We start from the raw sequence: 15,232 nt of genomic DNA on the forward strand, positions 1-15,232 counted from the left end.
ACGGTCAAAGACTGCCGATCGCTTGGATTTGTAAAAAAGATCTATCTCTTGGTTCCCCTTCGCACATTTCAGAACAACAAGAAAACGGAGCAAATGCGCAGAGACAAAAAGCAAAGTAACACAGTCTTTTCATTCTCCTTCAATTAAGTACGGCTCCATTGCTAATTGAATCTTCGGCCGAGAAGCCATTCGAGAAATGAGAAACAACGGAAGAGAGACATGTCAACACATTAAACATCACTTGTAATGTGCTCTCAAACACTCACAGAGCACGCGCCGCTGCTTTTCATAAAGGCCAAAAAGGAAAGATTGGGAAAAGGCTGTACCTTTGCTTTTAGCTACGAGAGCGAGGGAGCGGGTGGAGGTGGAGGTGGAGAGAGAAGGCAGTCCACAGCCAGTAGCAACAAAGAAGAGAAACAAGTCAAATACACTCAGTGAGGTCACTCCTCCATCCATCCATCCATGCATGCATGCATCCATCCATCCATCCATCCATCCATCCATCCATCCATCCATCCATCCATCCATCCATCCATCCATCCATCCATCCATCCATCCATCCATGTCGTTAGCTCGCACTCTCATGAGCAGTCTGGAGAAAAAAGCCTTTGCTGTTCGTTAGCCGTGTCATTGATAAACAGCAATGAAATACGAAGCCCAAAATTGTTTTTGGATGGTGGGGAAGGTGCTTTTTCCTTTGTACTTTTCTGCTCGGGGCTGCTCATGACAACACGCTTCATTCGCATCAAATGAGACACTCGCAACATGCAACAAATACACAGGAGACAAAAGAGCTCGTGTTGTGACTGCTCTTTGTTCATTTTCCGAATCCTATGAAAGAAATGAAATGATTTTGAACGATAATAGCAATAGCAGCAGATTTGGGTTTTATTGCCATTTTCTAACTCGGCTTCGCTCCATAGTCATGTGTACGCGAGAACGACCGTCCGTCTATAGCTAAGTCCCCCGGCCGGCAATGAACAGCACGCCACGTAACGCTGCGCTCAAACATCCATGCCATAATGCAGCAACGTATCGACGTCATTATGTTCTGGTGTCGACAGGAAGGAAGGTATCAAAAAGAGTCATACCTTGTTCTGCCATCATGTGAGCAAGGCCTTGAAAAGAGGAAGGACAAGAAGAAAGCAGAAGAGAACACTTAAGCATCTTGCCAATACACGCTGGTATTGTGATGATCCATGAGTTTTTCCCAAGAGGAAAAAAAAGCATGACATCAGAGACACACAAAGCTTCCAGTTTCTTCCAAGAAGAAACGTCTGAACCAGAAAGCTCCCAACAGCTAGCTAGCTAGCTACGCTTCAACTCTATGGGACATTGGCAGAATGTCTGGAGAAGAAGCCAGCCGCCAGTAGCCTCTCCTTCATTTTAAAAGTAGCGCAACGTCACCAGTTAGTAAGTGCGGTTCTTGCCTCACATTTGATTTGCTGTTGAATATTTGATCACATTCGACGTCGAAATTCAATCACACGGCATCTTTTTTCTTTTCAACTCACCTGGCGCTTTGCTGCTGAGCTCTGAAACAAAAGAGAGACAGAGACAAGCAAAGAAAGAAGAAATTAGACACACTTTCATGACTTGCATGTTGACTGTCATGCAAATAACAACACTCTCGTAGTCATACAAACGGCTGGCAGCTCAGCCGGGTGTATGTTTTGTACCGTGCCAGCGAGAAAGACCTTGCAGTCAGCGCAGTGTTAGCAATTACAGTAGCAAGAGTGACTTCTCTATTATCTAAGATGATATTTAAGTGGAAGGTACGTAACTAACAAAATAAAGGACAAAAGAAATCCTGGAAAACAATCATATCATCTGAAATGATTTAAGACGCATTTCATTTCCTTGGCTGGGACTCATTGGGTATGTGTGACTGTTAATATGAACATAAGCGTATGGAAGGCAATGTCTAAGTCTAAGTCTAAGTCTAAGTCTAAGTCAATCAGATATGCAGGAACCATTCATTCGTTTGAAAATGAGAACCAGTGTAACGCTACGCCAACACGAAAGGACTTGCTCAAAAGTCGTCCGCAAGGCATGCGCGTACATCTGCATGCATTGAGCACGGTTCATCTTTCAGTAGGGCGGACGACACCAAGGCAAAACAGCGAAACATTGGTGTTTTCACAGGAATCCAATATACTGTGCCCTCACTGAAATCTTTTCTATTAATCTGAGTCACCTCATATGGAGTTTTATCACTGGCTTTCTCATCATTTGTTCTTATCCAACACAGCACTTGTGCTAATTTCCTGTTCTTTCTGGCCTCATGAATGAATCATTGATTAAAGAGTAGCTCATCTTGTTCAAACTGGCCGTAATGGGATATGGCTCTAGTAGCGGCGAAATGACACAGCGCAACTGCTTGCGCAGCAGCACTTCCTCGCTGTGTAATCCAACCGAGACGCATTTGTAAATGACTCGCTTGCTTTCGAAACGACTCGACTTCATCGCTCAATCTCGTCTCATTTAACGAGTCTGGGTCGACGCTTTCTAGTATCTACGATACGACGGAACGTAGCGAGGGGCCTCCAAATCAAGACTATGCCCACATATTCCAGAGGGACAAGGTAGGAGTGCGAGAATACGTTCACCTGGAAAATGCTCATTGAAAGATCTGCTGATGTGTAGAAAGGTGTATTGATTGTAAATTTAAAAAAAAACAAAAAAACAACAACAACACTTTTTTGGAAACGCTGCTGTGTCCACAATGTGGTAGCAAGTCAGGTCAGGTCAGGTCAGGTCAAGTCAGGATAAGCAAGCAAAGTGCTTTGTGTTTGGACTGCAGCAAAAAACACATGGCATGGCATGGCATGGCATGGCATGGCATGGCATGGCACGGCATGGCATGGCATTGCTTGTTGGGGGCTTAGCCCCCACTGAAATTGCCAGCACAAAGGAACGTGATATAAAACACCTGACATCTTGTGATTGGGTAATGAAAAGGGGCTTGGGGAGCTCCATTCTCTCAAGAGGCATCCTTATCACTCACTGCAGAACCAATGTCATTAGAATGTCTTGTACCGCCAAGCAGCGTTTAGATTAGCTTTCAGATTTAACAGCTCGCTCTCGCGCTCTCGCGCACGCACGCACGCACGCACACACGCACACGCACGAACATACACGAGGGACAATCACAGTGGGAGCCTGGCAAGCTGACAAAGTCAAAGCCACAAGCCTGCAATCGCTGAACCAATCCTTTCAATAGAAGAAAGAAGGGATGACATTTTCCACTTGGAGGTCTTGAAGCTAACGTTTCGATGATGTGCCATTACAAATATACACCCAGAGTGTTTGGTTGATCGTTTGACTTGAGCTGTCTGGCCTATGTGTTATTATTCAAAAGAATGGCCTAAGGCAGGAGCGAGCGCTCAATTGTGCAGGGGCGCTAGGACAAAAAGCATTCAGAGATTTGGCAAGATGCCCAATTTCTCCTCTTCTCTGAATTTGCAGATGTTTGGTTGATTCCATTTTCCCTTAGCACCCCCCCCCCCCCCAAAATGAACACAGTTTTGCGTGGAAGAAGGTCAGTGGGGTGCTGTGTATGGATGGATGGATGGATGGATGGATGGATGGATGGATGGATGGATGGATGGATGGATGGATGCATGCATGGATGGATGGATGGATGGATGGATGGATGGATGGATGGATGGATGGATGGATGGATGGATGGATGGATGGATGGATGGATGGATGGATGGATGGATGGATGGATGCATGGATGGATGGATGGATGGATGGATGGATGGATGGATGGATGGGTGCATGGATGGATGGATGGATGGATGGATGGATGGATGGATGGATGCATGCATGCATGGATGGGTGCATGGATGGATGGATGGATGGATGGATGGATTGCCCTCTCCCCTCCCTCGCTTACCCATTTCGTCATTGCGCTCACCTGCTATCCCAATGGCTTGGCTACTTGAAATGCTTCTTTTTTTGTTCTTTTTCTTCCCTCAATTGACAAAAGGTGAGTCAGGCCGCTTACCTCGTGTGCAGAAGCGGCCCTCGTATTGCGTTTTGGAGCAATCGCAGAGCGGCTGTCCGTCCGCCGCCGTCACGGTGCACGTGCCGCCGTTCTCGCACGGGTTGACGGTGCAGCGGCCCTCCGACTCCAAGGGCACTTTAAGGCTTCCCAGGAACAGGGGTTGGGACTTGCCATATTTCAGGTCTGCGATGGCGCCCCGGAAAGGCTGCATGTTGCGCACGGTCGGCAGCGTGAGCGCGCCGCTGCGGATATCCTGAGGCACTCCGCCCAAGAACAGGTCACTCACGATTTTCATGAACTGGCGCTGAGGGCGCACTTGGTCCGCTTTGGCCCGTCCGTCCAGCGCTAGAACCGTGCGCAGGTTATACCTGCTGAGAGCGGCAAAGTGCCAATTGTCGTCGTCCACCCTGGCGTCGGACACGACCGTGGTTTCGGCGCAGTCGATGCCGAAACGGAGCTGAAGCCGACCCTCGGCCACGGCCAGCTGCAGAAAGTCGCAGTAGCCTCCGTCGTCAAAGTACAGCAGCAGCGCCTCGGAGAATTGCGTCTTGAACTGGAAGCTGAGATCGCCGCGGACGCTGGCGTCCCAGCGGAGGTAACGAGCCCACTGGCCCGGTAGGCCTAAAAATTGCAGTCCCGTGCATGTGCAGAGGAGCACCTGCAGCTGGATACAAAAACTCAGGAGATCCATACTTGCAAAAAAATGCAATAATCCCACAGAGGTTGGAGTTCGGAGTTAATTGGTCGACCGACCGACCGACCGACCGACCGCCCGCCCGCCGGCCGGAGGGATATAGAGAATAGAATGAATAGCAAAAGGTGTATCTAAAGGGACGAGAGAGGGATAACAGTCGTTGCGGCTAACAGTCTGGAGGCCAATCACATTGGGAAATTGTCCAGTAGCTGGCTGGCGTTCCTCCTGAGACACAAAGCTAACGTTTGGATTCTTGTGCTTTTTACACTTGTGCGGGCGTGCATGCTCTCTTGATTCATGGCTGGAAACGAGTCCTCTTGAGCAGAATCTTCTCTTTCATGTTTCACACTGGCCAATGAAGCAGACGTGGGATCTGCTGCTCTCTCTTTGCTCCATCACTGTCAAAAAGAGAGAGAGAGAGAGAAAGCAGAGGTCACGTCACGCAGGGTCAACGGACAACATCCTTCACATCGCAGTGTTTTCTTGCTTCCAAACCTCACTCATCATATGTAAATCTCATTTCAAGTCATTACATTCCCTTCGATGGCTGACGTTAGCGTGTGAAAGGCTTATGGCTACATTAGTAGAAAATGGGATTTGTTAGTGGAAGCAACTGCCATCCATCGTTGACAGATGATGAGCGCTGCTTACGGCATGGCACTTTGTTGACGTCACACAACGAGTAAACAAACGATGACCTAAGCCTATCTATCGACACATATAATACGTACATTGCAGATGAGTCACGGCCATGCAGCCAACATGTCGCACGCACGTATATGGCTGCAAGTCAGGCACCTTCATTCAAATGACTTTGATAGTGCTGCATTTTTTCTCCCCCTCCCTCACAGAGGTTGTTTGGAGTTATCGGTCATCTGGCGGGTAAATTAATCCCATTATTCTCATGGCAAAGCGTGACTATCAGCCGGCCCGGCAGAATGCCTTTTATCTGATGACGGGTCTGACGAGACGGCTTTCTGCTCAATCCGAGCCAATGCGCAAAAAGACACTCACTCACACACACACACACACACACACACACACACACACACACACACACACACACACACACACACACACACACACACCTACTCTGTAAATAAGAGCAGGAGCAGGTGCAAATAGCAATGGGACAACCACAAAATGAATACACAGCAGCACAAGAACAAGTCAAAGTCGAGTGAAACACAAATGAACGCGCGCGCACGCATGCAGGAGCAGAAGAAGAAGTCAAAAGTCAGCTAGACTTTTGTTCCCTTTTTTCGCCTGCTGTCAGCTGGCCCCAATCTGCTGATAATGCCTCCATCCTGCGAGCTCGCCATAGTTCAATGAGTAATTGTGGGTGGCCGCTCGCTGAATGTGAAGATGACATCTGTTTCTTTGAATCACCTCTGGTTTTGGAGTTATTGATCATTTTGCATCGAGAAGGCTCGCTGCCATAACGATTGCCGTCTTTCACCATATCGCGTCACATTCCGCCTCCGATATGAAGAGCTCAAGCTAGAACCGATTTGGGAAGAAAAACATCTTTTTCAAATTACATTACAACTGTTTGACACTTTCTTGGCAACAAAATATTTGTTTTACAATTTTGGATCCAATTGCTTTACAGTTTTTGATCCAAGTTCACCACATTTTGCATCATCACTGGCCTGAGCGGCCTGCCTGCCTGCCTGCCTGCCTGCCTGCCTCCTCATTTCTTTACATATAAACAATGAAATGTTTGTCTGGAGAAAAGTTGATGAATAAATATACGTATATATCATAAAACAATTAGGTATGGTGGCTACCCGAGCATGCTGCTCCTTGTTTGCCACTTTGATTCGTTACTCACACATCCATTCTGCTTAAAAGCTTTCACACTGTCACAAAAGAAGCTCTTTTCTTTTCTTTTTTTATGATGCAGCAGGCAGGCTGGCGGGCAGATGGGTGTCGCATCTTCACATGTTCCAATGATGGCTCTGACTGTGCCCATGGCCAGGCAGTATTGTAAACGAGAAACTATTTTCAATTTGCCTCAAAAAAGAAATCAATCAGTATGGGCATTTCCCCCCCCCCTTATATTTTCTGCTATCACACGGTGTCACCTGCTCAGAGCTGTGGATTGCGGCGCTGAGGTCTATAAAGACCTGGCTCGTGGAGATGGCTTGACGACGCACGACTGGCTGCCCTACCTAATGCACGCGCGCGCGTCTGCACTAAGTGCTCCGGCAATTTAGCAGTGCACTCAAAAAACACTGTCGGACACAGAGACGTCACTTGAGGCACTTCTCACTCACGCCAAACGATGGATGGATGGATGGATGGATGGATGGATGGATGGATGGATGGATGGATGGATGGATGGATGGATGGATGGATGGATGGATGGATGGATGGATGGATGGATGGATGCACTTGTGCATCGCCAGTTGGAGCAAAATCATACAGAATAAATGGCAGCTTGTTTCAAAATCATTTGTAGTTTTCTTCAATGTTGCAGGTGTTTTACGCGCGTGCGTGCGTGCGTGCGTACGTGTGCCGGGGCGGGGGGGGGGCTGTTACATCTGTCTGTGCTTGCCTTTTGTTGCAGGATGGGGACCGTCGGGGGTTAAAAGGCTAAACGGCATGGATCATTGTTCTCGGTGAAAGGCTCTTTTGACCAACACCACAGGGACGAGTCGACGTACACACGCTGACAAAAGGCAGCAGCACTCTGGATCCTATTAACAGCCACAAGCACCGTGGATGTTGTGTGCGCGTGCGGGTATGCGTGCGCGCCAGTGTTTGTATACGCGCATTACGTGCGTGCGTGCGTGCGTGCGCCTGTGCGTGCGCACAACAAATAAAACAACCCGCCGGCCCCTTGTCTTTAAACGGATGCCACTTGACAGTCATTTTGCAGCAGGTGACTCGATCACATGAACAAAAAGCCGCAGCAAGCACCGCTCAAATGCGGCAACAAAATGTCCAACCCATGCATGCACCAGTAGGATTTGCAGCAGCACTCTGCAGAGTATCTTCTGGAATTTATCCGCATAATTCGGCACGGGGGTTAGGAGTTGTTTGATATTTTGTGCATTTGCTGCAGTCAAATGATTTGTCCAGCACTGACACTAAATGGTAGGAGGAAACAGAGCGAGGGAGGATGTTCCACCTCATCCACTCCCACTCACGCACGCACGTAGCTCGTGAATCGCCCAGACATCAGCCATCCATCCCTTCCTCTCCTCTCCTCTCCTCTCCTCTCCTCTCCTCTCCTCTCCTCTCCTCTCCTCTCCTCTCCTCTCCTCTCTTCATCACCTTGCTCTGGCTCAAACACAGCTGCTTTTATCCGGCCGGCCATTTTAGATGGATCTCCTTCTTGTGCAAAAAAGGAACAAATTGCATTCACATTTGAGGCTTTTTAATAGTTGTGTTATGTGAACAGATGGATGAGACGGCGGCCCTGTGCAGTCTGCTATCCCTATCATGAAAAATAACTTCTTACGTTTTCTAATTCATTTACTCGGGGGAGAAATAAAAGTCTCCAATAAATACGGCGTGTAGTTATATAGATATGGATAAAACGCTGTCGCCAAATAATCTTCCTCTGCAACATATATAGAGGAGCATAAAAACACAGCAGCTTTCAATTTTTGGAGCAATTTTGGGTGTATGGAGTTGAAATAAATTAAATTGATGACACAAATAATGGCATGGCTACAATACTACGTTGCACTCTTGCAGGGCCTCCTGAATGCACTCTTTAAGTAGGCCTAACTGTTACAAAAAAGAAAAGCTTCGGCAGGCTACACGTGAGAAGCCATGTAATAGACATACAACTTCGACATGGGGGGGGGGGGGGGGGACGTCATCGGCCGGCCAATGACATCAAAAAATATATCATCCAATGAAACAATAGAATTTAAACGTTTGAAATATTCGGCCCCAAAATGTTGCTTCTTTTAAGAAGAAAACGATTCATCCATTTTGGAGGTGTTGAAAAAACCCAATTCATTTTCATGACAGAACGAACGCAAGTATAATTAGATAAGATTGTTAAATCAAAAGAAAGACACGTTAAAAAAAAAAAAAAAGGCTTCTCAAATGATGGCCTCGTTTTCTCACGAACCTTTCGTTTACGAAGAAAATACAACATGAAAGATAAATCAATTCAAATGGGAATCGCAATGGGAATGATCTGTGCAGGCCATGTCTGCGAGTACACACACACGCGTGTGACCAAACGTTATTTCCCCGCTGTCGAGCAGGCAGGCAGCCACGCAGACAGCCACGCAGGCAGCCACGCAGGCAGGCAGGCAGGCACGCCTTCTTTGGGTTGTGTGCTTCTGCTGCGGCATTACATCACCCGGTTCGAGAGCACCAGCATCATCCCACCCTCCCACCCACACGCGCACACTACAAATGGTCCCAAACGTGACACCGAGCAATCACTGCACAGATTAAAACACATGACGTGCACGTGCGCGCGCCGCCGCCGCCGCAAAAGACATGGCATATTCTCCTCCCTCACCAAAAGAGCCCTTTACGTAACACCTCTGCGTCTTATTGAAATGGCTTCCTTACTATTCTATTCTATTCTATTCTATTCTGTAGAAGAAGCACACGATCTTTTCTAGCCCTTCACGTTTGTGGCAAACGAAATATTCTTCACACGAGTGACACAGACACGCATGTTCAAAGTACGACTAGAGCAGTCGTCTAAATCCTGCATAATATTTGACTTTCCACGCCCTATGGGGATTGGTTTTACCTTGAGAGCCCTTGGCTTTTTTTTTTTTTGCGCTTGATTTGTCAGCGCGCGCCGCAGTTAATCAGCCAGCCGCCGAGCAAATGAGAAACAGCACGGCCTCATGACCAAAATGCAGCCGCTCCAAAAAAAAGAAAAACAAAGCAACGGACGACTTTCGTTAGTTTTTGCAACAAATATTCCTTTCCCGCATCAAAGCTGTAAATTGTTACCAATGCACGGTGCTATATTTCAATTTCACGCCTGGCAACTTCTAAACACTGATCACACGCCCACAATATATTAGCAACATATTTCAAGTCACACACTCGGGAGGCAGGCAGGCAGGCAGGCAGGCAGGCAGGCAGGCAGGCAGGCAGGCAATGCAGCAAACACCTTCTTCACTAAGGCCGGAGCCAACGAAAAACAGATGTAAACTAAGAGTGCAGGCCACCGCTGCCCCAATGGTGGTCCAAGTTCAAGGATGATCACATACACACACACACACACACGCACACACACACACACACACACACACACACACACACACACACACACACACACACACACACACACACACACACACACACACACACCACACCTTTGGCAGGCAGGCAGTCAGGGAAAGACATCACATTGCGGACCACGCCCATTCCCCAGAAAAAAAAAAAACCCGATTAGGAATTCCCTCCGCATAAATACTCGTACGGGAATCATCTAATCCGATTAACTCCTCAGAATCAGACACATAGCAAAAAGCCACGCATAAAAATAAAGCTCACTGCATGGGCGTCCTCTTGACATTGCGTCTTCGCACTAGTTTAGACCTTAGCGTCAGTTGGACGACTATCAACCCCCTCCCATGGAGCAGATAGATAGAGAGGCCTTGTGCGTTATTTCTCTCTCCGCAGGTCGACCACATGCGGCCTCCTTGCCACTTAAACGTGACGTCCACCAGAAAAAGAAAAAAAGAAATCACAATTATTCCCGTTGGAATTTTCGTTGGTTATTTATTTGAAGCGCAGCCACAGAGAAGACCGAGGAGCGAGAGTGGATGGGGTGGGGTGGGGGGGCGAGAAAATGATAAACGATTGGCGCAAAATGCAGCACGAAGCGCCGATCACGTTTGGAGCAGAGACGACAACGTTCCAGTAAAGCGTCTTTCAGAAGACGTCATTTTAGGGAGGGGGAAACAGTTGTCTAGTCATTTCAATTATTTGCCACCATGCACACAAACCCGCGCGCCCGCCCGCCCGCCCGCATAAACACACGCATGCACTCGCAGGCATACGTATTCCTCACGTGCACGATTGCGGTGTTGATTACGGGCTGCCTTGCATCAAAAAAGAAATGAAGCATCTACTGAATTGATTTCATTTTTACTTATACGCAGTCGACATGCAATTTTTTTGAAACAATGAAAAACAACCCTACCTTGTGTAACACGGATGGCCGGAACGATTCCAATTTGTTGCACTCATTCTGAAAAGTGCGCAAGCATGAGATTTGGTGCTGCGGGAAAACGGCGCAAAATGGAGGAACGAGACGGATTTTGCATGGTGGCCAAGAAAGTATATCGTCTCCGAGGCACCTTTGGATGATGGATAGATTTCAAATGAGACGGTACATGCCGTGCGTTTGTGCGCGCACGCAGAGGAAGGCGTGCTTGATATGCGCAAAGGGTTGTGCCTGCATGGCGTGTTCGATTTGTTTTTACATCCCTAGGAGAACCCGGCTGGCGGGCGACGAGAACAATGCGAGGACATCGGACACCGGCGTTGGAGTCATTTATAATTCATCTAAAAAAAAGAAGAAAAAAAAAGGCAAACACACGGATGAAGAGAAATAATTAAGTAAAAAGTAACAAATTCAAAGCCCACGTCTCAAGCTGTGAGACATTTGGTGAGCAAAATGCGTTGAGAAATGATGATCTACAATTAGAAGGCCTCGCCTAGAAGAGAAGAGAAGGCGCGTGTAATCCTATCTATCCCCGAGCTCTTGCCACATTGCATCTCTTCCTCTCTCCGTGGCAACATACAGAGGCCAACATTTTCCTATTTTCGATCCCCATAAAGCGCCAGTGAACGAATGGGGTGCATGTTTGCAGCTCAATCGGATTGGAGCGTGTACAGTGAGTGGTGCGATACCTGAGAGCAAGGCATTTTATTTCCTCTTAAAAAAATACTAAAAAAAAAAAAAAATAATAATAATAATAACCAACACATTTCGTCCAAACGGTGCTCCATTCGCGAGCTTTAAATGAGATAAGACAGGTGAAAAGGTGACGTTTCTGACCTCCAACAATCAGACCAACAAGAGCATCAGAATGGTAAAATCCACTGAGGTCCCCCGGGGAGCTGGACTTGGAAATATTTGGAAATCCTGCTTGCAGATAAGAAAGAGCAGTTCGCTGGCTGGCTGGCTGGCTGGCTGGCTGGCTGGCTGGCGCTCGTGCAGATTGGCAGGGTGGCTGGCGACCACCATGCAGACGATTAGGGACTGACTCCAACGTCCTTCTCGCAGGTGCATGCGTCGACCACGGTACACGGTGTCCACACAAGGGCTTGTCTCTTCGGTACCACTCGGAGCGGATGCAGGGAGAAGCGCCCGCGCGTACACACGCACACGCCCACGCGCACCGCCCGGGCCCGCCCTTTCACCCAATAGCGGCGCGCGTCATTTTAAAGGCGCACGGATGGATGTTCAGAGGCCGACGCACACAAGCGCCGTAGTATGCGCTCCTCTCGACGTGTGTGTGTGCGCGCCTTAGCCGGCTGGCCGGATTCAGGCTGTGCTCATTCCACATGCAAGCTTTCATTCCACATGCAAGCTTTCATGCTTGGTGCGCCTTGAAAAAAGAAGAAAAGAAAAAAAATCTATCCCAATGCGCCATTTGCTTCCTCAAATAAGAATTCAATGCATTCAACAAGCGAAACATGAGCGCGAATAAGCACGATATTGTAGATGTGTCGACGACTCGCGCAACACCATCCCGAGAATCTTTCTAATATTTTCGAGCTTATTATTACGTGGGGAAATAGTACAAAATGTTGGCATAATTCACCAATTTGATGCACTTCAATTCATCGCCTCTGCAAAACAATCTCACAATATGAAATAGGGTGAGGTTTTTTGGGGGGGAGAAAAATCTTTTTTTTTAATTTCACAACTCAATGTGGTGAGCAGATATCCGCCATTTTTATTACAGTGGGCGGGCGGAGGGACGCATTTTTTGTGCACACCTGTATTAAATTGCCTTTGCGACATTGAAAGTGTTTTTCCGACTTTCAATTGCAATCCAATGAAGTATTGGCAAACCGTTTGCTTGTGGCAAATCCTCAAAATGTCATTTGAACGTCAAATTGGGGGGCCATTTGACTTCGTTTACCGTGCAGTGTGCTGGCCACTGTATTTGTCAAGATCTGTCACCGTTTTTTTTCCTTCTTTTAAACGCATCGTTTCGGTTCGTGTGTTTGTATGCTCGCCCCTCCCCTCCTGTGTCTGCTCACAATCTATGTAGTCACCTGCCACTCGTTACCTGTCATGTATTTAAGTCCTGTCTGTGTCACGTCTCGTCCCCAGCCGTGTTACGATGTGTCTCTGTTGTCTTGGTTTCTGTCTGTGTGCTCGCCCCTCCCTCCCCTCCCGTGTGCCCGCCCCTCCCTCCCGTGTGCCCGCCCCTCCCTCCCTCCCGTGTGCCCGCCCGCCCGCCCCTCCCGTGTGCCCATGATTAGTTGGATTATCCTCACCTGCCTCTTGTTACCTGTCGCCTATATAAGTCCTGTCTGCCTCTCGCGTCCCTTCGGCTCATTGTGTTGTTGTTGGCTTGATGTCTTTTGGTTCCTGTTGTCTTAATGTCTTCATGTCCTTTGTTTCTCGTCCCTGTCGGTTAGTCCTTTTGTTATTTCGTTCAGTCATGTCAGTTTGCCCAGTCTATTAGTTTGTTTTGCTGAACAAACCAAGCTGGTCCAAGCTGCATTTGGTCGCCCTGCTCCATCCGCTCCTTGACAGTCTGCCTGCGTGTCACTCCCTGTCGGATTGTTCTCGTCTTCTTGTTTCTAGTCTCGGTCTGGTCTGGTCTGGTCTTGTCCCCAGTCGAGCCTCTAGTCTATCTTTTGAGTTCTTCAACAAACCCTGGTCCAAGCTGCGTTTGGTCGCCCAGCTCCATTCACTTCATGACAGTATTCAATTGAAAATGCAGATGATTCTACAATGAGTACCTCGAATATATAGGAGTGCATCTCGGTCAAAACAATCCTTGATCCACCATGGGCTACTGGTGAGAGCTCAGCGACTAACCTTGCTCCCAGTGGTGCCTTCATGGGCGTGGGGGATGCACTCAGCCAGGCAATTGTCCTAAACGGACGAGTGTTGCTTTCTACTCCAAATGTGGATCTATATTCATGTTTTATACAGTTGTACGAGAGTCTCTCAGTGAGCAAGTGGTAAAAAGCGCATGACCTTCCACTCCCACCCCAATCACCTACACCTGTGCTATTCTTTTTTCTGCTACTTATTTTTTAACCCTGCGCTCGCTCGCTCCTAAGGACTAGAAGAGTATTTGCGCTGCTCCCTTTGGCCCTCTGCTGCAAGTGCACGAGCAAGTGGCTCCTCTTAACATGTCTTAACATGTTAAAAGTGAACAAACAGCTTTGACTCAGAAAAGGTCAAACATATCAGCTTCTTACGGAAGAGGCTTTAAAGTCAGAATTCTGAGAAAAAAAGTCAGAATCCTGTCACCCCTCGTTTTTTTTTTATTCACTGGCCCTAATCCTCTTCCGTAGCTTCTTTAGCAGTGATCAAAGCAGATTTAAAACCAACAACACTAAGCATGATCAAAAATGAGCGCCAGTTGAATGATCTTCCAGTATATTGTCTCATCTGATGTTTTCTTTTCAATCGTTTCATGTTTGGCATCATGCAAGATTTGTTCCTTCCTTTTTGCTTTGTCATCCATTGGCGACTTCCAGTGGCTCTTATCTAATGAGCGTGTTGTGGCTCTTGCTCTCAGCTTTCATGTCCTTTATGGCTCCTCCAACACTTCCAAATAACACTGCAATTTGCATTTGGCTTGGTCACTTACTTAGCAGGTGTTAATGTTTCCTCTATACAAATGTTTTTTTCAACCGTACCGTACATTCAATTTCAGTCAGTTAGCAGGTATGAATGTTTCCTCAATAGAAACGTTCTCAAAAAAGACAAACTGCTTTGCGTCCGAGTCCCGGGCTCGGGTTGCCGATGTTTTTTGCCGTTTTGGGGTTCGTTCGAGGCCGCAAAGGCCAACATTTTACCTCAATTTGTCTTGCCGCAAAGGAATTTTGAACAAAATAAAGAATACATAGAATAGAAAATAACACTGTTTGCAACATTTAAGCAACCCTGACAAAAAAAGCTTTTGTTAAACCTTCCCCTCTCAGTGAGATACGGCCTTTTCATTCTTGTTATGGCAACACCACAACACTGAAAGAGTGCCATATGTGTCCCACACCACAGACATGGCACACTTGCATGCAGACACGCATGCTCGAGTGCATGCTCGCGTGCAAACGCCCCCCCCACAGTTGATTAACTATGTGAACTAACAGTGTCTCGGAGCACAACAGTGTCACCAGCTGGTGTCTAATAAATGCTTACAAGTGTGAAATAAACACCGATGAGCTTTCTTTCTTTCTTTCTTTCTTATCTTCCTTCCTTCCTTCCTGGAACTGGGAGGAGGAAGCAGGAGTGAAAGCGGGGTGAACTCAGTGAAGCAATCAAAGTGAATTTCTCTCTCTCGTTTGATTTGTACGTGGTTACGTCAGTGTTGATGACTCTC

The 15,232-nt window shown here is 47.4% G+C and overlaps 1 protein-coding gene across 6 annotated transcripts in view; it reads right to left on the reverse strand.

Moving 5' to 3' along the window:
• The window catches only part of nrxn3a (neurexin 3a), a 47,213-nt gene extending 35,131 nt beyond the window's left edge, over positions 1–12,082 (reverse strand). For 2 of the 6 annotated variants that reach the window (XM_037242531.1, XM_037242535.1), the window contains exons 1-5: positions 11,713–12,082; positions 4,013–5,104; positions 1,515–1,535; positions 1,092–1,118; positions 327–338 (exon numbers count right to left, since the gene is read on the reverse strand). In XM_037242531.1, coding sequence (XP_037098426.1) covers positions 327–338; positions 1,092–1,118; positions 1,515–1,535; positions 4,013–4,703 — 751 coding nt within the window. In that variant the 5' untranslated portion in view covers positions 4,704–5,104; positions 11,713–12,082. Of the gene's footprint in view, positions 1–326; positions 339–1,091; positions 1,119–1,514; positions 1,536–4,012; positions 5,105–10,851; positions 11,292–11,712 lie in introns of those variants that run through there. The other 4 variants (XM_037242533.1, XM_037242532.1, XM_037242530.1 and 1 more) reach the window with 3 other exon arrangements.
• Between the last annotated feature and the right edge of the window lie 3,150 nt (positions 12,083–15,232).

This window comes from Syngnathus acus, chromosome 22, assembly GCF_901709675.1.
Source record: "Syngnathus acus chromosome 22, fSynAcu1.2, whole genome shotgun sequence".
Lineage (NCBI taxonomy): Eukaryota > Metazoa > Chordata > Actinopteri > Syngnathiformes > Syngnathidae > Syngnathus > Syngnathus acus.